The 25409-nt window shown below is 42.7% G+C and overlaps 1 protein-coding gene across 1 annotated transcript; it reads left to right on the top strand.

Annotated features, from left to right (window-relative positions):
• The first annotated feature begins 22591 nt into the window (after positions 1 to 22591).
• LOC122892926 (ribonuclease pancreatic-like) lies at positions 22592 to 24245 on the top strand. Its single transcript, XM_044229598.1, has 2 exons — positions 22592 to 22653; positions 23532 to 24245. Exon 2 carries the CDS (start codon positions 23557 to 23559, stop codon positions 24019 to 24021), a length of 465 nt encoding a protein of 154 aa, XP_044085533.1. The 5' UTR covers positions 22592 to 22653; positions 23532 to 23556; the 3' UTR covers positions 24022 to 24245.
• Positions 24246 to 25409: the final 1164 nt, after the last annotated feature.

Here is a 25409-nt window from a genome sequence, read left to right on the forward strand (position 1 = left end):
GTACTCCATAGTGTATATGGTTCCTTATCCATTCATCCATTGAAGGGCATCTTGGTTCTTTCCACAGTTTGGCGACCATGGCCATTGCTCCTATAAACATTGGGGTACAGATGGCCCTTCTTTTCACTACATCTGTATCTTTGGGGTAAATACCCAGGAGTGCAATTGCAGGGTCATAGGGAAGCTCTAATTTTAGTTTCTTAAGGAATCTCCACACTGATCTCCAAAGTGGCTGCACCAACTTGCATTTCCACCAACAGTGTAAGAGGGTTCCCCTTTCTCCACATCCTCTCCAACACATGGTGTTTCCAAGGACACTGCATAATTCTTAAAGGGACTAGCAATTGTAAATATTTATATGGGAGCAGCCAATTACATAAGAAAACTGTTAATCAAGAGAAAGAGTCATATTGATATGAATACATTAATAGTAGAAGATCTTAACATGCCACTCTCGGTAATACACAGGTGATCCAAGCAGAAAATCAATAAAGAAACAAGAGCATTGAATGACACATTGGACCAGATGGACCTCATAGATATATACAGAACATTCCACCCTAAAACAACAGGATACTCATTCTTCTTGAGTGCACACGGAACCTTCTCCAGAATAGACCACATGCTGGGTCACAAATCAGGACTCAACCAATACAAAAGACTGACATTATTCCCTGCATATTCTCAGATCACAATGCTTTGAAACAGGAGCTCAACCACAAGGAAAAGTTTGGAAGGAACTCAAACACCTGGAAGCTAAAGACCACTTTGCTTAAGAATGCTTGGATCAACCAGCAGATAAAAGAAGAACTTAAACAATTCATGGAAACCAATGAGAATGAAGACAATCTGGTCCAAAACCTATGGGATACAGCAAAGGCAGTCTTAAGGGGGAAATACATAGCCATCCATGCCTTCCTCAAAAAAATTGAAAAATCCAGAGTACACCAGCTGTCTCTACACCTTAAAGAACTGGAGAATCAATGACAAATTAATCCAACACCACACGGAAGAAGGGAAATAATCAAGATTACAGTAGAGGTCAAAGAGATAGAAACCAGAGACACAGTAGAACGCATCAATGAAAATAGAAGCTGGATTTTTGAAAGAATCAAAAAGATCGATAAACCATTGGCCAAACTAATCCAAAAGAAAAGAGAGAAGGCCCAAATTAATAAAACTATGAATTAAAAGGGAGAGATCATAACTATCGCCAGGGAAATAGAAACAATCATCAGAAGTATTATCAACAGTTATATGCCAATAAGTTAAGCAACCTGGATGAAATGGATGCATTCCTGGAAAGCTATAAACTTCCAAAATTGAACCAGGAAGAAACTGACAACCTGGATAGACCAATATCTAGTAAGGAGATTGAAGCAGTGATCAAAAACCTCCCAAAAAACAAGAGCCCAGGACCTGACAGATTCCCTGGGGAATTCTAACAAACTTTCAAAGAGGAAATGACACCTATTCTTCTGAAGCTGTTTCAAAAAATTGAAGCAGAAAGAAAACTTCCAGACTCTTTTTATGAAGCCAGCATTACCCTGATCCCCAAACCAGGCAAAGACCGCACCAAAAAGGAGAATTTCAGACCAATATCACTGATGAATATGGATGCTAAGATTCTCAACAAGATCCTAGCCAACAGGATCCAACAGCACATTAAAAAGATTATCCACCATGACCAGGTGGGATTCATCCCTGGGTTGCAAGGATGGCTCAACATTCACAAATCAAACAATGTGATAGAACAAATCAATAAGAGAAGAGAGAAGAACCACACAATCCTCTCAATTGATGCAGAAAAAGCATTTGACAAAATCCAGCATCCGTTCCTGATTAAAACACTTCAAAGTATAGAGATAGAGGAAACATTCCTGAACTTCACAAAATTTTCCTATGAAAAACCCACAACAAATACCATCCTCAATGGAAAAAAGCTTGCAGCCTTCCCATTGAGATCAGGAACACGACAAGGATGCCCACTCTCACCACTCTCGTTCAACATAGTATTAGAATTCCTAGGGACAGCAATCAGACAACAAAGGGAAATAAAAGGTATCCAAATTGGCAATGAAGTCAAACTCTCTCTCTTCACAGATGACATGATACTTTATATGGAAAACCCAAAAGACTCCACCACCAAACCACTAGAAGTCATACAGCAATTCAGTAACGTGGCAGGATACAAAGCCAATGTACAGAAATCAGTGGCTTTCTTATACACTAACAATGAAAACATAGAAAGGGAAATTAAAGAATTGATTCCATTACCATTATCCTCATTGGAGAAGTGTCTGTTCATGACTTCTGCCCATTTTTTGGCATGATTATCTGTTTTGTGTGTGTTGAGTTTGCGAAGTTCTTTATAGATCCTGGATATCAGCCTTTTGTCTGTACTGTCATTTGCAAATATCTTCTCCCATTCCGTGGGTTGCCTCTTTGTTTTGTTGACTGTTTTCTTTGCTGTGCAGAAGCTTTTGATCTTGATGAAGTCCCAAAAGTTTATTTTCACTTTTGTTTCCTTTGCCTTTGGAGACATATCTTGAAAGAAAGAGGTTACTGCCTATGTTCTCTTCTATGATTCTGATGGATTCCTGTCTCACATTGAGGTCTTTTATCCATTTTGAGTTGATCTTTGTGTATGATGTAAGAGAATGGTCGAGTTTCATTCTTCTACATATAGCTGTCCAATTTTCCTAGCGCCATTTATTGAAGAGACTATCTTTTTTCCACTGTACTTTTTTCCAAATATACAGTGGGTATATTTATATATATAAAAATATATATAATATATAAAATATATAAAAATATATTTTTATATATAAAAATATACCCACTATATATTTTTTCCTGCTTTGTCGAAGATTATTTGACCATAGAGTTGAGGGTCCATATCTGGGCTCTCTACTCTGTTCCAGTGGCCTATGTGACTGTTTTTATGCCAGTACCATGCTGTCTTGGTGATCACAGCTTTGTAGTAAAGCTTGAAATCAGGTAAGGTGATGCTCCCAGTTTTGTTTTTCTTTTTCAACATCTCCTTAACAATTTGGGGGTTTCTTCTGATTCCATACGGATTTTCGGATTATTTGCTCCAGCTCCTTGAAAAATACCGGTTAAATTTTGATCGGAATGGCATTAAAAGTATAGATTGCTCTAGGCAGTATAGACATTTTTACAATGTTTATTCTTCTGATCCAAGAGCATGGAATGGTCTTTCATCTTTTTGTGTCTTCTTCAATTTCTCTCATGAGTGTTCTGTAGTTCCTTGAGTACAGATCCTTTACCTCTTTGGTTAGGTTTATTCCCAGGTATCTTATGGTTCTTGGTGCTATAGTAAATGGAATTGATTCTCTAATATATCTTTCTGTATTGCATTGTTAGTGTATAAGAAAACCACTGATTTCTGTACATTGACTTTGTATTCTGCCACATTACTGAATTGCTGTATGAGTTCTAGTGGTTTGGCGGTGGAGTCTTTTGGGTTTTCCATATAAAGTATCATGTCATCTGCAAAGAGAGAGAGTTTGACTTCTTCATTGCCAATTTAGATACCTTTTATTTCCCTTTGTTGTCTGTTGTCTGTCAGGAGAATGTCTATTCATTCTCCTGACACTTCTTTTAAAGAACACAAGTTCTTTAAATGGTGTTTATAGCCTTATTGACAGAGATCAGACACACAGTACACTGCATATTTGTTAAGAATACAATCTGGTAAGTTTGACATATAGGTATACTCATGCAACCACCACCATCATCAAGATCGTAAAGGTATCCATCCTTTCCCCCAAATTTTCTTCATACTACTTTAGAATCCCTCCCTCCCGATTTACTGCCCCCAACCCATGCTAACGTCATAATAAGTTTTGAAACCTAATGGCATTAGCCTTTCAACTTTGCTCTTTTTAAAGTTGTTTTGGCTATCCTAGGGGCCCTTGGCTGGTTCAGTGGATAGAGCATTGGACTCTTGATATTGGTGTTGTGAGTTTGAGCCCCACCTTGTGGGTACAGATTACTGAAAAATAATATCTTTTTTTTTTTTAAAGTCTTTTGGCAATGCTAGGTTCTTTGTATTTCCATATGAATTTTAGAAACAGCTTATCCTCCAGGGATTTTTATTAGAATTGAGTGGAATCTATAGGTCAATTTGGGAAGAATCCACATCTTAATAATATTGAGTCTTTAGACACAGAAACATAGGATGACTCTCTTCTTTAAATTCTCTTGGCACATTTGTTGATTTTCAGCATGGGGGGCGGGAGGTTCAGGAGTGCTATCCCAAACTATGGCACGTTGGCAGAATAAAAGTGAGTCTCATCAATCTGTTCCCATTCCTGGGATGAAGAAGGAAAGCCTGGAGCCTTCCCTTCTGCCTTCACTAACACCAAGCTCCAGGGCTCTAGTCCAGGATGAAGGATGGGATGAGCTATGTTAGAGACCAGGAGATGTCATGGGAGTCTGCTTAGGAGTCTTCCTGGGATCCCTCTCCCTCTGCCTCTCCCTGCTTCAGGTCCTGCAAGCTGTGTTTATGAATACAAGTAACAAAACAAGTAACATGTTTGCTCTTTTAATTGATCGTGCATGCATGTATAAATTATATATTATATGAAATTGTTATGTGATGCTTTTAGGTCTCTGAGTTAAATGATTTCACCACAGCAGAGACACTCGGTGTACAGCTCTTTTGTTAGCCCCCTTGCATTGATCGTTAACATAGATAAATGGGTGTTTCCGTTGGACATTTGCAATATCATGTAGCAAGCTGCTGGTGCTCTAGGAAAGCAATTGTCAAAGTGTGGTCCAAGGACCTTGATGGTCCCCCAAACTCTGTCGAGGTGTCTATGAGGTTCTAACCCAAAACTATCCATCTGTGGGAGCCTGGCTTTTCTTCATATTATCTGACAGAACAACACTGTGCCATATAGATTGAATGGAAAAGCAGATATGAGAATCCAGCTGTCTATTTTTAAGCTAGGCATTAAAAGAATATTCAGAATGTAAAGCAATGTCATTGTTCATATTAATTTTTTGTTTTGGAAAATGGAATTACTTGCCATAAAAATATATCAATGTCATAGAATGGATTCACTGTTGTTATTTTAAAATGAGTTAATGAGTAAATCTTAGGAAGTTTTCTCCATGTTAAGTTTACAATATGGTTTATATGAACAGATTGACACAAAAACCCTCTTTGGAGTCCTCACTAATTTCTAAAACTCTAAAGGTGAATCAGGAGCAAAAACTCTGAGTTCTGCCACTGTAGAATATCCGGCAGAAGTCTGGAACACGCGAATGCGGCGGTGCTGGCCAACCCGGAAGCATGCATACATATGGACGCTGTAGCTGATGGTCTGTTTTTACATTTTGTGAGCCTGAATATCTGACCATGGTTTACCCACTGTCAGATTGTTATTCTAGGCAGTGAAGGAGGATGGCAGCGGAGGAGGTGGGTTGGCATTCCTCTGTCATAGCAAAACAACTGTGTTTGGTCACTCATCAGTGATTTCCCCAGTTGGGGTGGGGGGTGTTTAAAAAAAAGCATTAGAAGAAGGTTTAAAAAAAGTGAAGCACATTGGTGGCTCAGGGAGTTAAGCCTCTGACTCTCAAATTCAGGACAGGGCATGATCTCAGGGTCGGGAGATCAACCCCCATGTCAGGTTCTATGCTCAGTGCAGAGTCCACTCAAGATTCTCTCCCTCTCCCTGTGTGTTGCTGCCCCCATTCTGCCCCCCGCACACCATGCATGCTTTCTCTCTCTCTCTCTCTCTCTCTCTCTATATATATATATATATATATATATATATATATATATGAAAGAAGGCTGCATTCAGTGAGACTTTTCAGTGGTGCCTATTAAGATACGTTAGGAGAAACTAAGCTTGTGTGGTGATCACTCTTGTGCAATCCATGCGTTCGTCTCAACCACAAAGTGAATATTGCCTGGGCCTTTGTAGCATTTAGAAAACAGCAGACTTTGAGGCCTTTGCAAGGATGTTCTGTCATTGCCTGGCCTCAGTAAGAATCCATAGTGACCACCTTTATGAAGACTTTTTGATCTGGTGGTCTAGGCATCGATATTTCTCCTCCATGATGAGTCAACCCTGTTATAACTTGACATATCAGGAGGCCCTAAGAGGTTGTCTATAGGAGCTCAAGAACCTGACTGGGACTCAGAGAAGTGCAGTGGGGCCTGCAGGGACAAGAGAAGCACAAGGGCCTCTGTGTTAGAAGGCACCAGTTACCTCACAACGGGGCCTGGCTAGGGCACTGGCCATTCATTCTCTGGGAGATCATGATAGAATGGCCCCCATCTTTAACCCTTCTCTGCATTCATCCCCTTGGGCAGTGCCCCCCCCGGTGACTCTGGGCTGGGTTTGTACCTGACCTGGACCGACAGAGTGGAACAGAAGTGACTGCATGAAGTGTTGTGTCTAAGCCTTGGTGTTTCTGGTTTCACCACCTTGGAAACTGGAGCATCCTGGAAAAAGCAGCTCCCCTGCAGTCAAGTTCATGGTGGAGGTTGTGGGGAAAAAGTCCTAGAGGGTGGATGGCCATGAGGAGAGAGAAGCCCTGTGTCCCAGCTGTCCCAGACGATGGATGAAACAGGAGAGTGATGTCACCCGGAATTCTGTAGCCTGAGTTAGAGCTGCAGGAACAGGCTCAGCTGGCACTAGACAGAGGACATACAAGCCATCCCAGCCAAGCCTCAGAGTAGGAGCTCACTCCTTCTTTTCTACCAGGTAAACAGCAAAATTCTCTATGATAGGGATATAATCAGTTGGATGGCAGATTCCCTAGATTCTGAGAACAGGTAAGAGTCAGTATCATCTCTAGGGAAGTGGAGGAAGGGGTTACTGACAGAACAGCATTGTTGTGAGGCTTCATAAAAAAGTCTAGAATGAAATCACTACACCCACGCAGTGTCAGACCCCTTCATTTCCAACGCTCAGTGGAAAATTATGGTGGCTATACATGAGGAGTGAAGCCAAGGTACGTTAGGATACACAGCACCTGTCAAACAAAGTTTCCTCCCGGGTGTCATGTTCCAGGCCTCTTGACTGCCTATTAGACCAAAGGTAGATGAAGGGAAGAAACTTTATCAGAGACAGCTGAGGATGGAAACTCTGACACTCATGTCTGCTGACTGAGAGGCATCTCTGTGTATTCTCCAGGCCTCTAAGCTAGAGGGTCTTAGAGGTTTGAAATCATCCTCTATCTTTTGAGCTGATCTTTTCTCTTGTTCAGTTGAACAACAGTTCTGAGCCACAGGCCTTGGCATCTCCCCTAGAATAAAATCAGCTTAAAAAAATGGTTTGCATAGTTTAAAATAGTGATGCAGTCTATAAGTAAAGACAATTTCATTTCAGATAATCATACCTTTTCTGCATGAATTTGTAATGATTTAGGAAAATCAGATTTACATAGATAAGTAATGCATCTCAGTCAAACTTCCCATACCCTTTCCTCTACAGACACACACACACACACACACACACACACCCTTATTCCCTAATCAGAGTATTCAAATTCTAGATAAAGTCTGAGCTGAAAAGAACTCCTAAAGACATTCGTGCTAAACACCTCATTTTCCAGCTAAAGAGCAGTAAAGGTAGAGAGGTCAAGCTCACTAAAGAAAATTAACAATAGAAACGGGTATTTAAAAATGGGGATGCCGGGGTGGCTCAGTTGGTTAAGCTGCTGCCTTCAGCTCAGGTCATGATCCCAGCGTCCTAGGATCGAGTCCCACATTGGGCTCCTTGCTCAGCAGGGAGCCTGCTTCTGCCTACCACTCTGTCTGCCTGTGCTCACTCTCTCTGACAAATAAATAAATAAATAAAATATTTTTTTTTAAAAAAAGTTACTTTAAAAAAAAAAGAAAAGAAATGGGTATTTAAAAATGTATTTTCTTGTTCTGAGGGTACATTAGTACACTGGCAATCCCCAAATGAGATTTGCAGTCTGTAGAGCTCTCCAAGGGAAACTGCTAGACCAGGGCACTGAGACGGGAGGGAAGGAAAGAAGGGAAAGGTAGAGAAAGATGTGTGACAAGGCAGGAGGATGTGATGATGGAGTGAGTTGCTCACAGGAGTGCTTGGAGGGGCAAGGAGAGATGGAGACAGGCCCAGGGAATGGAGGTGCTGGGGGCCTGGGGTCTGGTTCAGGAGAGAAGAGTATCTGTCCAAGAAATGCAGGTGCCCTATTCTTTGTGTCCTCATTCCCTCCTCTAGGACAGACACTTGACGCAGATAATTATCCTGTATGCTTAATCTCCTCATATAAATCTTTGATGCCTAAGCTATATGTTGTTCAGTAATTGCCTCAACCACTAATTTTAGTAAATGTGCTTTTTTCCATTGGTTGTCTTCAGAGGACTCGATTAGTTTCATGCTACAAAGATGGCTTCTCCTCAATATGAAGATGAATGTTTTCATAGAGAATAAATTTCTACATATTTCCTGGTCCTGCTGCCTGTCACATATCCCCTTCAGAAAATTAAGGTCAGGTGAAGGACATTGGAATCAGAGTGCTACTCCTTATGGATAATGAGACCCTATACATAACTACTTAGCCAAGCAGAGCACACCGAGGATTGGATACTTTAAGACCAATGAGCAGTTATGTGGGACCATGAACACATGAAATTGTGAAATCTGTAAATAATTAATTAAATAAGAATCACTGAGCATAGTAAAGTTCAAAACATGTAGTTCTCTGTTCTTGACCAATGATAAAGTAGACTGAAGTTCAAGGACATTGTGCGTGACCTGGGTGTCCAGGTCATGTTCTCAGGGTCCTGGAATCGAACCACTGTTGGGTTCCCTGTACCCCTGAGTATCTACTACTCCCTCTTATGCTTCCTCTCTGCATGTTCATGTTCTCTCTCTCTGTCACAAATAAGTAAATAAAATCTTTGACAGAGAGAAAGCACAAGCAGGGGAAGTAGCTAACAAAGGGAGAAGCAGGCTCACCCTGAGCAAGGAACCTGATGCAGGACTGGATCCCAGGATCCTGGGTTCATGACTTGACTTGAAGGCAGGTGCTTAACTTACCAAGCCACCCAGGAATCACTAAAAAAAAACTTTAAAAAAAAGGGGAGCACCTGGGTAGCTCAGTGGGTTAAGGCCTCTGCCTTCGGCTCAGGGCATGGTCTCAGTGTCCTGGGATCGAGCCACACATCAGGCTCGCTGCTCAGCAGGGAACCTGCTTCCTCCTCTCTCTCTGCCCGCCTCTCTGACTACTTGTAATCTCTGTCTATCAAATAAATAAAATCTTAAAAAAAAAAAAAAGGAAGTTCAAGAATACTGAAATCTAGGCATTACATTGCCTAGAAAACAATGCTGCCACTATAAAATACAGACCAGGAAAAAGCTTATAGAAATGGGAAAATATTCTGTTTATATTGTTATGACCAAAAAAAGCAGAAAATAAAATGCTATATATCCTATCACACGTTTTCATTTCAAATACAATCAGAAAAAATACTGATGGAAATTGTGAAAACAAAGAGTGTTTATCTTTGTTGAGATTACAGCTGTCTAGGTTTTTTGGGTTTTTGTTTTGCTTTGTTTGAAAGATTTTATTTATTTACTTGAGATGGAGAGAGCATACATGCACAACCTGGGGGTAAGGTGCACAGAGAGAGAAGCAGACTCCTCGCTGAGCAAAGAGTCCCACTTGGGGCTCCATCCCAGGACCCTGAGAGCATGACATGAGCAGAAGGCAGCCACTTGATCAACTGAATCACCCAAGCACCCCTGTTTTTGTTTTCGGTCTTTTTTAAGATTTGTGATTTTTCCAAAATTCCTAACATTTCTGAATTGAATATGTGTTACTTCTCTAAAAAGAAAAAAAGTGATGTTATTTAACATATTGCCTTCTTACATCAGATGTTGAGGTTGTTTCCAGCCTCATCAAACCCTCTTCTTACTGCAGTGGGACCACACACTCACCTCGAGTTTTGGACTCCTCTTCCAGGGGGGTAATACAGATAGAGGAATGTTTGGAATCCCAGGGTTGCTCAGAGAATTCTTGACTGATTTCTATGAGGCTAATTCACTTCTTTCTCCCCAAGAAGATCAAGAAAAATGCTTCACCCTTTGGATAACTGTAATTCTTCTTAAGATTTATTTATTCATTTTAGAGAGAGATGGGGCGAGCAAGGAAGTGTGAGGATTGTGCAGAGGGAGAGGAAGAGAGAAACCAGCAGACTCCAGGCTGAGTGTGCAACCCAATGTGGGGCTTGACCTCCAGACCCTGAGATCTAGAGATAAGTCAAAACCAAGAGTCCGGGGGTGCCTGGGTGGCTCAGTTGGTTGGGCAGCTGCCTTCGGCTCGGGTCATGATCCCGGGGTCCTGGGATCAAACCCCATGTCGGGCTCCTTGCTTGGCAGGGTGCCTGCTTCTCCCTCTCCCTCTGCCTGCTGCTCTGCCTGCTTGTGCTCTCTCTCACTCTCTGTCAAATAAATAAATAAATTTTAAAACAAAACAAAACAAAAAAACCAAGAGTCGGTCACTTTGACTGTACCACTCAGGGGTCCCAACTACAATATTTTTTTAAAGATTGATTGATTGATTGATTGATTTTTTTAAGTAATTTCTATACTCAATGTGGGGCTCAAAATCATGACACCTACATCAAGAGTCAGGATGCTTTTCTGACTGAGCCAGCCAGGGGCCCCAGCCATTTTTTCTTCAATGTCTTTCAGAAGGATGACGACAACACACACCATCAGAGAATCCCTATTTTGATGCAAAAATATTTTTCTCTAAGAAGAATCATCATTGACTTCTCCCTTGGTGTCCTACCATCCCTTCTTAAGAAAGCAGTTTGGTGTTGGGAAGAAAGCACATTTTGCCTGATGACCATTTTAGGTTATCATTAAAACTGTCATTAAAATCCTGATACTTGGCGTGCCTGGGTGGCCTAGTTGTTAAGTAAGCATCTGCCTTTGGCTCAGGTCATGATCCCAGGGTCCTGGGCTCGAACCCCACATCGGGGTCCCTGCTCAGTGAAGAGCTTGCTTCTCTCTCTCCTTCTGCCTACCACTCTGCCTACTTGTGCTATCTCTCTGTCCAATGAATAAATAAAATCTTTTTTAAAAAATATTCTATTTATTCAATTATGAGAGACAGAGAAAGAGAGAGGCAGAGGCAGAAGCAGAGGGAGAAGCAGTATCCCCACTAAGCAGGGAGCATGATGAGTGTCCAATCCCAGGATCCTGGGATCATGACCTGAGCTGAAGGCAGATGCTTAACTGACTGACCCACCCAAGTGTCCCAGTTGCCATTTAGTTTTATTTATGGTTTCTTTCATTGCGCAGAACCTTTTTCTTTTGATGTAGTCCCAGTGGTTTATTTTTGCCTTTACTTCGTCTCAGGAGACATATCTAGAAATTTGTTGCTATAGATGATGTCAAAGAAATTACTGCCTGTGCTCACTTCTAGTATTTTTATGGTTTGAGGTCTCACATTTAGGTACTTAATCCATTTGGGGTTTGTTTTTGTTTGGTAAAAGAAAGTGGTCCGTTTTCATTTTTTGTATTGTAGCTGTCCAGTTTTCCCAGAGATTTGTTGAAGGGACTGTCTTTTTGCCTTTGATAGTCTTACTTGCTTTGGTAAAGATTAATTGACCACTAACTAATTAAAGATTAATTAGACTAATTAATCGAATAGAGGAACTGGTGGGTAGAAAAACAGAATTGCTACAGACAGAATGTTTGAAATGTTAAATCCCACATGTGATGGTATTAGGAGGTCAAGCACTTGAGAGGTGACTAGGTCATGAGGGTGTAGCCCACAGGAATGGGGCCCAGGAGAACTCCCTGCCCTGCCACCATATGAGGACACAGCAAAAAGGTAGCCATCTATAAACCATCTATAAATGGTGGCATTCTCAGCACACATGAAATCTGCTGGTGCCTTGACTTTGGGCTTTCCAGTCCCCTAAACTGTTAGAAAGAGATGTTTGTTCTTTATAAGCCATCTAGTATATGGGCTTGCTACAGTATCCTGAACAGACTAAGACAAGGACCACAGATAGCGTGGTCAGGGTAGAACTCTAATGAAGGGATATTTAAAGTGAAACCTGTCAAATGAGGACACAGTCATATAAAAGAACGTTTCAAGCAGGAAAAAATAACAAGAGCAAAAGCCCTGTAGCAGGTAAAACTTGGCATCTTCTTTCACCCTAAAGAGGTTGGTATGGTCAGGGAGAGGTGAGGGGATATGAGATGGTGGTGACAAGGCTAAAGAGAAGAAATAAAATACCTAATAGAAGGAATCCGGTTGAGGAGTCAGCAGCTCCTGGATTTCTTGTCATAGAGATGGCATGGCCTCAGGAAAATGGGAAAAGGAAAACCTAGATTTCTTTTTATTTTTTTAAGATTTTATTAATTAATTTTAGAGAGAGTGAGTGGGAACAGGGGAATGGAGTGGAACAGAGGCTGAGGGAGAGAGAATCTCAAGCAGATTCTAACTGAACACGGAACCCAACATGGAGCTCAATCCCATGACCCTCAGACCATGACATGAGCTGAAATCAAGCACTGAGGGCTTCACTGAGACACCCATGTACCCCAAGAAAGCATAGATTTCCTAAAGGATGAGATGACATTGACTGTAGACTCTCATTTGAAAGAAATTTAGATAAGCTCACCCCAGGGAGTTATACAAGATCAAGCAGTCAAATCCCAGGTCAACAGCTCTCTCCACATCTGAGAGTGAGGTGACACGTCTGAGGGGTTCTGAGGTCCCCTCAGACAGAAGGATGTAATGAGCCTTACATCCTTACATCATGAGGAGATGAGTGATGCTTTCCCTGGAGAAGCCATTCAAAGAGCGCCACCATTGGCAGCAGGAAGTAAGAGCAACAGACATTGAAATGACAGCAGTGGTGGCAACAACAAACTATATTAAGTAATGACAAATTCTGTACAGATGTTGACTTACCGTCAATACTGAGAAAAGACAAAAAATTAACTGCATTCAAATACAAACAGAGATTTAGAACCATTATGACAGAGCGGCAGAGAAGGCTGGGAGATGCGCCACTGAACTATGAACTATGAAAGAAAAATGTGGACTCTCCATCCATTGGATCTCTCTATACAGTTTTCTTCCTACCAAGAAAAGTGGAATACATGGGCTGGTCTTTGAAAGAATCAGGGTTCCCACACATCAACGATCATGAAAGACCACTGATGGAATAAAGATCTTCTGTCTGATTATTCCCTTCATTCTCAGAAGCCTAATTCCCTTCTTTATCAACATCATTTACTGTGGTCTGGTAAGTCTGTCCACACAGAGTGCACACAGCTTATCCTCTCTGGGAACGTGGACACTGTGTGCAGCCTGTCCAAGAGCTTGAAAGCTTGTTCTCAAGAGAGTTTCATTGATTCTAATCAATCACATGGTCGGTCCACATATTCTTGATTAAGATCAAGGTTGTCTTCTCATTTTTCATCTTATGGCAAATCCTGAAACTGCACCTGCCCCACTCTAGGTCCTCCTGTGTAGAGCAATGGCTTTAAATCTCCAGGGCCACTCATCTCCACCTCCCTCTCGTGTGCATTTGAGCAGTAGGGATTGTTTAGGACAGCGTTTGTTCCTCTCATGTGGGGGGCCTGGAAGTACAGACTTGGAGGTTACACATGCAAAAGCCGTTCCTGCATCACATTATGCTCTCTAAGCTGTGTGCTTCCCCTAGTTCGGGGTCAAGGCCAGTGTCAGGTGTCACAGTTAGTTGCCATGTATCTTTAGCCACCTTTAATCTATAATATTTCCACAGTCTCTGTATCTTACGTCTTTGAAATTTTTTTTAGCATTGACATTCTTTTATTTTTAATTTTTTTTCAGTGTTCCAAAATTTTGTTTATGCACCACACCCAGTGTTCCATGCAATACATGTCCTCCATAATACCCACCAACAGGCTGACCTAACACCCCACCCCTATCCCATCCAAAACCCTCAGTTTGTTTCTCAGAGTACATAGTCTCTCATGGTTTGTCTCCCACTCTGATTTCCCCCAACTCACTTCTCCTCTCCATCTCCCAATGCCCTCCGTGTTATTCCTTATGCTCCTTAAGTAAGTGAAACCATATGATAATTGACTCTCTCTGCTTCACATATATAATGGAGTATTATGCCTCCATCAGAAAGGATGAATATCCAACTTTTCTATCAACATAGACAGGACTGGAAGAGATGATGCTGAGTGAAATAAGTCAAGGTCTTTGAAATTTTTTTAGAAATCAGCATCTCTTTTAAATTTTTCCTTCTAAGTAGACATCATTTTTTGGGACAGTTTTAGATCCACAGAAAAAAATGAGCAGAAAGCAAAATTCTCATATACCCTGTGTCCCCATGCCCCCCCATGCACAGCGTCCCCCACTCTCAACATCTTACACTAGAGAAGTACATTTATTACAAATGATGGACCTACATTGACACACCACCCCAAGTCCAGAGAATCCATTAGGGTTCACTCTTGGTGCTGTATATGTGTATGTAACTCAGGTTTTTTTCTCTTGCTAGTCTATCTTTTGACAGTTTAACTTCTACATTCCCAGTCTCTGAACCTAAGAGGCTGGAGCAAAAAGTTTATTCCTTCCCTTTGTTTCCTCCACCTATTCTATAAACACATGTCCAGGTTGAAACCTGGCTCTTCACAACATTAACACTTGTGCTCATTTGCTCACTCTTGTAATACATCTAACATAGTCTGAGAATTGTTTTGCCCATACCACTATGATGAACTCCAAAAGTTTAGGATGTGTTCGTAATTTTTCCCTTATCTCTACCCAACCCTACTGAAGACTGATGTTTTACACCTAAACCATAAAATCAGAGATAATGAAAGTATTGGTGTTTAGTAAGTGTGCTATACAGCAATGCATAAGCAACACCATGTACTTACCTGTAGACTATACCGTGGCATTGGGGCTCTAATTCAGGCCCATGCTTTTTCTCACTACATGATGTTCCACAAAGTCACAAATGAAGTTAAGTAGAAATAGAGTCAGGAGCAGGAAGTGTTTCTGAGACTAAGATGATAACATGCAGATAAGCAGGCATATCTATTTGGCCATCCCAGAGACAGCCCTCTTCTCTTTCCTTAGACTTGTCATTGGATAGGATGAACTGATTACAAGGGCCATCCTCTCAAGGGACTGAAAGGTCAGTGGAAGGTCAGGACAAAGCCCAGACCTCCCTGACTTACTCCTACACCAGTCTAAACACTTTTCACTGGAAGAGAGTATTTTCTGAAACTTGATCAATCAACAAGCACTCAGAAATGTTAAACAAAAACTACATTGTTCCCTGAGAACTTAAGCCAGTAATGATTTCACTCTTCAGCTGTAACCCTGGTCATGGGAGCTGGCTGACCAAGTTCCAGGTCTGAAATGCTATCTCCAATGGTCCGTTTTTCTGAGGCCTGGGTACATCCGGGAGATTTGAAGGTGTCTTGAGGCAACTTCCCCCAGGAACCTAACAGGAATGGAGACCTCTTGAGAGGCAGTTTTGGAGATAGGGCAAGACAGGCGACTGCAGATAAGACACACCCTGCTCTGGATCTGCCCCCTTCCTCTTTCTGGCCACTCTACTGTCTACGACACACAAGGGAGTAGCCAAAGGCAACATTTAGGTGCAAGGTAAGCTGCATTGTTTAGACCCCTCTTTCTCCAGCCTTCATTCACTCCCTTCGCTTCCTATTTACAAACTTGTCTGTCCCATTTTTCCCCCAGGGAGACTCAGGTACAGCTATATTTCCCATCATCGTCCCTATGAGTTATACTCGGTTGTACATGGTTATCCCAAGGCTCTCTCGGGGGCTCTGCTTCGGATGTCTCAGTGCCCTCTTACGGTTACCCCAGAGTAAATCTTAGTGTGCCTACTGTGATGTCCAGGTCCAGATCTGCCTGTGTTTTCCTGATACACCCATTCCATTTTCGCTGATCTCTGATTCTCTATAAAGACAGATGTTACGGCACCTGGGTGGCTCAGTCAGTTAGCTGTCTGCCTTTGGGTCATTCATAATCCCAGGGTCATGGAATCAAGCCCCACATCGTGGGCTCCATGCCAGGAGTGAACCGGCTTCTCCCTCTCCCTCCGATGCTCCCCCTGCTTATTCTGTCAAATAAATCAATAAATCTTTTAAAAAAATAAAGATAGAATTTAGAGATTGTCAGTCTATCCCTCCCTCCCAATCAGAAACATCAATCACTGTCACCTCTACTAAATCAGAATTAAAACTGAACTTTTAATTTTGACTCTTGAAGGAACAATATCAGTAGTGATAATAATAATATAGAAATTCTATTAGGGCTTACTATGTGTTTTCAATAGAGTGACCATATAATTTACTGTCTGAATTGGGACACTTTTGGGAGTGCAGAGGGACATTATCATTTATTAGTCAAGGGAATGAGCATAAATAGGGATGGGCTTCGGCCAACAGGGGCATATTTATGGTTTCATAGCTATGAACCAGTCTCACATGATAGAGGGCTAAAAGAGCTCTCCGTGGTCTCTCTTGTAAGGACACTAATCCTATCCACTAGTGTTCCACCTTCATGACATAATCACCTCTCAAAGGCGTCACTTCTAAATACCATCTCATTGAGACTTGGGTTTTAATATACAAATTTGGGGTGGCGGGTGGGAAACAAACATTCAGTCTATAGCATCTTAGAATACGGTACTTTAATTATTCCTGATTTACAGATAAGGAAACAAATACATAAGTTGATATATTACTGATCTTTAAAATCCTAATACAGGACTTTTAGGTATTCATCTGCACTCAACCAGAAAAATCCAAGTTGGAGTTTCAGGAATAATTAAAAAGGTGAACTGATTCCACAGCCCCATCCAAACACACTCCAGTCCCTATGCATTTAAATTCCCTTTTATTAGTGCTTTGCCAATCATCCACCTTGTGTGTTTTATAGATGACAAAACTGAGGTCCAGAGAGGTGAAAAATTTTTCCTGAACATAACATACCAGTCATGAAGCTGCAACTAATACATATGGTCTCCTCACTCTACAGGCTCTAGTCAAATTCTCAAGAATGGTTTATGGAAATGAATATCACATTGTATGTGCTTAAAGAAATGACAACTGGGTTGTATGTCTAACTACTTGAGAAAAATTTTGAGAGGTTGATATCACATTTTAATCTGTGTAATGAAGATAAATACTGCAACTGTGATTTAATGTATGGGAAATGAGGTCTCTCAGTAATGGGTCACAGACTCATTCTACACGGGATAACTGTTCTCATGACCTAGAGGACAACGGAGATGATGCAGACATTCTCAGAACCCCGTTTTAAAGATTTTTTTTTTAATTTTACAGAGAGAGAAAGCTCACAAGTAGGCAGAGAGGCAGGCAGAGAGAGATAGGGGGGAGCAGGCTCCCCGCTGAGCAGAGAGCCCGATGTGGGGCTCAATCCCAGGACCCTGAGACCATGACCTGAGCCGGAGGCAGAGGTTTAAGGCCACCCAGGCGCCTCCTGAACCCTGTTTTAAAACAGAGGTCTGAGGCAAACAAGACTCAAGTCTCACTCCTTGGAGAAAATCCCATTGCTGGAAAGGACATTCTTCTGCGGCTCATATTCTTAGTCAACCTCACTGTTTCTCAGCTGCATCCTTTTCCTTGTCTGGTACCCACCTCCCCCTTTCCACCATCCTCACAGACAAGAAAGTCTCCTGTTCCTCTATCCATGTCAGCCTCCTTCCTGGAGCTATGCTCTATCTCTGTGCTATATTTTCAGTATCTTCTGCTGTACTGACTTTCCTCAAGATGTGCACCCCTTCAAGTCACCTTCTCTCCTGTCACCCACATCACACTAGTGCACAGATTTGCTCCATCCCCTCATTGTCAGCCTCCTTGTTAACTCCATTTCTTTGTCTCTGACTTTCTCTTTAATATATTCAAATAAGGGAGCTCTGAAAGTACTCCAGCAAATGCTCCATTGATCTCCTGATTATTACATGTCATCATTTAATAAATATTTCCTTCTTAAATATTTTTTAAAATTGTAGGATAGATACATATCTTATATATAAATAATGTTATGTATATATAAATATACGCATGGTGTGTGTGCCTACTCTCTCTGCATACGTGCACATAGACAGAAAGAGAAAGGGAGAGTGTTAATTTTTTCCCCACTATCAATCTTATCTTTAACTGGACCATTTAGCCCATTTATATAATGTAATTTTTCACTTTTATTCTCCTCTGTGAATATCTACTATCTTATTTTGCCTTTTCTATGTGTCTCATTTGTCTGGCATTTCTATTTCTTATCGTTTCTCTCTTCTCTTGGATTATAGGTGTTATTTGTCTGTCATTCAGCGACAGCCATTAAAGCTGTTCACAAATAGTTCTCTTGTTCCAGGCACCTAGAAAGATCCTATTTCTCTGTGCCTTGTATTTAAATGTTAACATGAGGCTTTCTCTGGTCAATGAAGTGTGAATAGAAGTGACATGTGCCCCTTTCAGCAGAAATTTTAAGAGTGTCCTGTGGGGGGGCACCTGGGTGGCTCAGTGGGTTAAGCCGCTGCCTTCAGCTCAGGTCATGATCTCAGGGTCCTGGGATCGAGTCCCGCATCGGGCTCTCTGCTCAGCAGGGAGCCTGCTTCCCTCTCTCTCTCTCTCTGCCTGCCTCTCCATCTACTTGTGATTTCTCTCTGTCAAATAAATAAATAAAATCTTTTAAAAAAAAAAAAGTGTCCTGTGGGGTGCTGGGGTTTTTTTTTTTTTAAGGTTTTATTTATTTACATAGGGAGAGACAGAGAGAGTGAGTGGGAGGAAGGCAGAGAGAGAGAGAATCTCAAGCATGCCCCATGCTCATCCCAGACCCCAACTCAGGGCTTGATCTCATGACCCAGGATCATGACCTGAGACAAAGTCATGAGCAGGTTGCTTAACCGACTGAGCCACCTGGGCATCCCAGTGTTATATTGTCTTTCCTCTGCCTCTGTGATTATGACACTGTGTGTCAAGATGAAGCCTGTGTCAGCCTGTTTTCCCAAGTGACTACAGCAGGCAGATACCATTGGCTGGACTAGGATAGACACACAGCAGTAAATGAGTAAGAAACTTTAAACTGCTGAAATTTTAAGATTGTTTGTTACCACAGCACAACCTAGACTATCCTAGCTGATCCACAGTCTACTTATTCCTTCTGTTAGTTTGGAATGCAAACCCTATGATTCAAATCTTTTCATTGTTTACCTTAGAAATTCTCGAATGCATAGTAAACATAGACAAGTCTAATCAGTACTTTTAGTCATCTCCTGAACACTTGGCAATTCACATCACTTCCAAGTTATGTTACTGATGTTTATTTTAATTTTATCTTCTTAACAACACACCATTGCTTTCTATACTCAAGACATCTTTGATTTGTTCACATATTTGTCATCATCTTCTTTTTATTCCTTCCTGAATTTCATATTTCCATTGAGTAGCTTTTCTCTGTAATCTGAAATCCATGCTTAGAAATATTTTTAGTGGAGGGCTGCTTTAATGAAGTTATAAACTCTATTAGGTTTTGTTTTATTTTATTGTTTTGCCAGCAAATTCCTTATTTTATCTTCATTCCAAAGTGCAGGGTAAATAATTCTATGTTGGTGTGTTGAGAAATCAGAGCTAGTGTATTCAATTAAGATTATGATGTGCTGAAGAGGGGAAAGCCCATCCACACAGTCAGCTTACTCCCTCGGCATTCCAGTTACCACTTTGGGGAGTGAAAAACCCAGGTCACCATTTCAGGACATAGATACAGAAGCAAAGTCTTAAGATTTCTTACTTACAGTTCCCAGAAATGGGGAGATGGAGAGTTGTGGGGAGAGAATGAATTAATGGCACAATGAACCAGAGGAAGGGGCAGTCCTCTGTCCCTGGTCAGAAGCAAGCAGGAGAGAGAGAGCAAGGTAACATGTACCTATCCCTTAAAAAGTGGTTGATGTAGAAGTCACTAACTTTTCACCTGCTCAGCTCTAAGTGGTTATTTTATTTTATCTTTGAGAGGTAAGGGAGGAGGGGCAGAGGGAGAGGGACAGGGAATCTTAAGCAGACTCCCCGGTGACAGGGAGAAGCCTGATGGTGGCTGGATCCCAAGACCCTGAGATCATGACCTGAACTGAAATCAAGAGCTAGACACCTAACCAACTGAGGCACCAGGCATCCCTCAGAGATTCTCTTACCTGAATAAAGGCAATCTTCTGAGAGTGAAACTGCCCTAGATCTCCAATGGGGAAGTTTTACAGCCTGGAAGAGAACAGGCGACTCATGCCTACATAAGCAAACATTATCACAAACTGTCTTACTTCCCAATTGTTCCCTAAAAGCTCATTTATCTTCCCCAGAAACACAAAAGCAAGACCCCATTTATATCCTATTTCCCACCCTTCCTTCCCCTATGACGTTAATCTAGAAACCCCTATCCCTTGCTGTTCAGGGAGCCACTTCATTGAGCTCCGACACAGGCGTGTGTATAAACATTGTCTATTTTCCTGTCAGTCTTTTTTTATCAGGGACATTGCAGGCTCTCTGACATGAACCTCAGTGGTTAAGGGAAGTTTTCCTCCCAACACCACTCCAGATGATATGCGTGCTATGTAAGGACAAAGACAGACCAAACCTGGGTGAAGGGTAGGGTGCTGGGCAAATTACATAAAAGTAAAAGTTCACACCATACCACATCTTCCTCACCCCACTGGCACTTTCCAATTCATACTTGTTAGCAAGTCATGCTGACTTCGGAAGGAGTTCTTGGATATCATGTGGCAACATAATAAAAATTCTTCCTTTAAAGAATTCTGTTCTTTCTACTAAGGTCCCTCTCTTCTCTCCTCTTCCCCTTTCTTCCTTTCCTCGGGGCTTCAAAACGGCCTACTTTTTCATGTTCAGGTTTTTTGCCAAAAAAAAAAAAAAAAAAAGCCTGGAAGGTTTTTACTTCACCACCTCTTTCTTAGGAAGTCAGAGATGGCCCATGTCAATGACACAGATTCTTTATGGAGGATGTCAATAGCACCCTATGTGAGCCTTCACTAGAGCTAGCATTTATCATGCTTTCCAAGGACCTCTCCAAGCCTTCTGCCCATCCTACCTTATTTTGTCCTCATAATAAACCTAAGACATACTTATCATCATCCCCATTTCTGGGTCGAGGAAACGGAGGAACAGGAAAAGAAATTCACTTCTGGGAGTTGCCCAGCTCCTCAGGTGCTAAATCAGTTTGGACTGAGACCATCTAAATCCAGAGCAAGAAGGGAATTATGATTATTCTCATTCCAGAGGAATGGAAATTGTCACCCAGAAAAGACAGGTCTCTTTTTAGGAGGTGTGAAATCGTATAAAATTTCCGGGCATGACAGACTCCATCTTGAAGCTCCATTTCCCCTTGTAGTGAAGTTTTGAACTGGGCGGAAAGACCTTTTGAACTGGCCAGACACAGTAATTGTTTTATAAGCAGTAGCGTATAAAGGCAACGGGACCCCTGGCATCTGGGTCATAAAACTGCCAGTGTGGCCTTCTGATGACAGATGATTAATTCATGCAAATCAGAAATCGTGTGTTGTGGTAACAGCAATGCATTAATCAACCCAAGCGTAAATCAGCAGGGCTCAGTCTGTCAGAGCCTTCGGCTCCCTGATGCAAGTCAGGTACTTGTCCCCGACCCTTTATCCCCAACACTCTGCTCTTCCTGTACAGGAGAGAGCTTTTGAGGCATTGCTCCAAAAAACACAATCCTGAGACTTCCCAGTAAAGGCTTTTGTTCTTGTTCAGTTTTTCCTACTTTCTCAGTTGACAGAGGGAATTCTGCTGCTAAGAAATATGGTGTTCTTTACTTTTTTCTCCAAAAGGGATTTGAGGGTGTTGTTGTTGTTGTTGTTGTTTGAGCCCAGGATGGGGCTCAAACCTGCAACCATGAGATCAACCATGCGCTGGTGACTGAGCCAGCCTGACATCCCTTGAGGACTTGGTTTGACTTTAGTTCCTCTCTTCCACTCTGACCTTCCAGGAGCAGTTGCTGTGGCCAAGAATTGCCACACACCCACCTTCCACATCCAGGAGAGCTGAAGTAGCCAGCACTGGGTAAGGTCGCAGGTCTCCTACTCCTCCCTGCCCGGCTACTGCCCACGCCCCTCCCCAGACCTCAGGTCCTTGCAGCCTTCCATTGGGGGACACCTGGATGCCCCACTCTCTTCCCCACAGAAAAGGTGTTGTTGGAATTCCAGCCACGCCACTCTTGGGGAGACAGAAGACCTCCCCCTCTCTGCTGCTCTAGGGATCACATGTTTATGTGTCCTTTGCAAACCTCCAAGCGCTTTTTGGTGAAAATGGCCCCCTGAGATGACCAAGACTTTACTGGGTTTCAGACCTCAGTACTGTAGTGGCCAAGATTCACCCTTTCCAGCAGTCCTGAAAAAAGAGTGGTGTAGATGATTCCCTACAATGTCCTTCTTTACAAGATCCTTGGTTCCCTCTAAAGTGAAACCAAGATGCTCCTCCCACCTATCTTTCCTTGGAAGCCAAGCCCCTTTGTAATCTGTATAAGATTCCCTCCCCAGGGATCCCGGGATCACAGAGACTGGCCTTCTGCTCTGCCCTAGGGACCAAGCTAGAGATCCAGGTCAGTGGCTGAAGAGGAGATCTCTGGGACTCCTTCTATTTATGCGTTGGATTGGAGGGACCAGGGTGGCTGAGGTTAGCACCTGAGAAAGCTTGGACGGGACCAGTATGGGGATGGAGCATGTGGGCTGCTGGGAACCAATGACACTGTGGGAGGGAAGCATTTCTCTTGGGAATACTATGGCATCCCTTTGTGATCCTGGTGTTAGGCACTGGCTCTTTCCCTTGCGTTGCAGGACAACAGGTCCCTGTCCGTCATGATTCTGCAGGTCATGGTGGTAGTTCAGGGATGCCGTTCAGTTCACGGTTTATTCAAAAGGATTTTCTGCTAAGCCCCTTGAGCACTGGGTATAAATGTGTTTATTTTTCAAATGTACTTTATTTATTTTTTAGTGTTTTAAAGATTTTATTTTTATATATGACAGAGATTGATAGAAAGCACAAGCAGAGGTGGCAGCAGAGGGGGAGGGAGAAGCAGGCTCTGCATTGAGGAGGGAGCTGGGCTGGAGGTGGGGCTTATTCCCAGGACACTTGATCATGACCTGAGCTCAAGGCAGACACTTAACAGACTGAGCCACTCAGGTGCCTCCTCAAATGGATTTTAAATTTTACCTCTAATATTCAGACAAAGGACTGTAGGATTTTAGTTCACTGTCAGGTCACCACCCAGAGGCGAAGACCACCTCTCTCCAGCTAGTGGGACTTAAATGCTCTTAGACAAGAGTGTATGTGAGCATCTCATTCCTTGAAAAATTGCACAGGAGGAGGGGTACCTTTCTGACTGACCCAAATGGAGACTGTGAGCCAGGGAGGCCACAGGTAGGAGCTGGGGTTCTTTCGAAGGCAATGTTTTTTCTCCTCTCTCCCTTTCCTGGCTAGGCTCTTCCAGAGGAGTGAGACCACCATGGCTCAGGAGAGGTTCTTCATCCTGTTCCCACCACTGGTCCTGGTGTTGCTGGTGCTTGGCTGTGTCCAGCCTTCGCTGGCCAAGGAGTCTCAGGCCGAGAAGTTCCAGCGGCAGCACATGGACCCAAACACCTCCACTGTCACTGCCGGCTACTGCAATGAAATGATGAAGCGCCGGAGTATGACGGTTGGACAGTGCAAGCCAGTGAATACGTTTATCCACGAGCCTCTGCATAAGGTCGAGGCCATCTGCTCCCAGGAAAATGTCCGCTGCAAGAACGGGAAGTCCAACTGCTACAAAAGCAGCTCCAAGATGCGCATCACCGACTGCCGCCTGAAGAAAGGCTCCAAATACCCCAAATGCGACTATGAGACCCAGCAGCTACAGAAATCCATCATCGTGGCCTGTACGTATAGACAGATACATGTACCTGAGTTAGTCCACTTTGACGGTTCTGTGTAGGTCTGCACCTGAGGCCAGAGCAGCGAGATTCCCCACCTCCCTCATGGTGGCACCTGCTTCTCCCCTCTCCCCTCCTTCCTCTTAGAGAAAGAACTCCAGCCAGGGCTCCTATCCCAAATACACACACATTCTTGCCCAGCATTTGCCCCTGCATGGTTTGGGGGCGGAGGGGGGCCCGTGTGAACCACTTCACTGCTTCTTTCAATAAAACACTGTTGCAACCACCTGGATTTCTGAAGCTGTCGCCATCTGGTACCGTCTATGTGATTGCATTCCTGCTCGGGTGAGAACTATAAATCTGGGTAGATTTGGTAAGCATCGAATAGAATCATTACATGCCTTTGCTCCTGATTCTTGGTTTTCAGTGACCTGAGATCATTCCTTTTCTCAGAGATGCCTTGCTGCCAAATATGAAGCTGTTAAGTATGGGCTATTTGAGATGAAAGGGAGCTACAGTCTGGGACTGTCCTGCTGGGTGAGCTGATGGAGGGTGAGCTCAAATACCAAACTCTCTGGCATGGAAGGAAGGACAGGGTGACCTCAAGAAAATCCTGCTCAGACCCTGGCTGGGCAGGAGTAGGGGCTGAAATTATGATCCTAAATTTCCTTTTCCTTTTATTGAGTGAGCTATTACCAGATCACAAAAATGGCCATCTCTTAGTTGGAAAGTTGGAACCTTCCATTTAGGAGCTAGAGGGGTCTGTAAGGATTATTAAATTGCAGGAGAATAAGTAGAATACTCGAGTATCCACTTTAATGGGATGGGCCTGCCTAGAACACTGCAGAAAAAAATTCTAATAAGCGATGTGGTTGAACAGTAGCCTCCGTTGAAGGCAGGATGGACGTAATTGTGTGTGTTCCACTTGCCATCCCTGAGATAATGTAATCCCCACTTTTACAGAGGAACAGCCTGAATCTCAGAAAGGTTAAGTGCTGCTACATAGTGGCACAGCTGATACTAGACCCCAGGTCTCCTGGCCTCCAGTCCTTATTCTTTCTGCTACCAGAGTGGACTCAGGAAGAAAATCCTGCAGTCTCCCTTTTCTTTTCTTTTTTTTTTTTAATTTTTCTTAATGATTTTATTTATTTATTTGAGAGAGAGAGAGAGAGCATGAGAGGAGAGAGGTCAGCGGGAGAAGCAGACTCCCTGCCGAGCAGGGAGTCTGATGTGGGACTCTGTCCCAGGACTCCAGGATCAGGACCTGAGCCAAAGGCAGTTGCTCAACCAACTGAGCCACCCAGGTGCCCCTCCCTTTTCTTAAGTGCAGTGGAGAGGGACTCCTATGTGGCTCAGTCTGTTAAGGGGCCTACTCTTGATTTCAGTGCAGATCATGATCTCAGGGTCCTGGGATCAAGCTCTGTGTTGGGCTTTGTGCCCAATAAGGGCC

Source organism: Neovison vison, chromosome 13, assembly GCF_020171115.1.
Source record: "Neovison vison isolate M4711 chromosome 13, ASM_NN_V1, whole genome shotgun sequence".
In the NCBI taxonomy this organism is placed as follows: Eukaryota; Metazoa; Chordata; class Mammalia; order Carnivora; family Mustelidae; genus Neogale; species Neogale vison.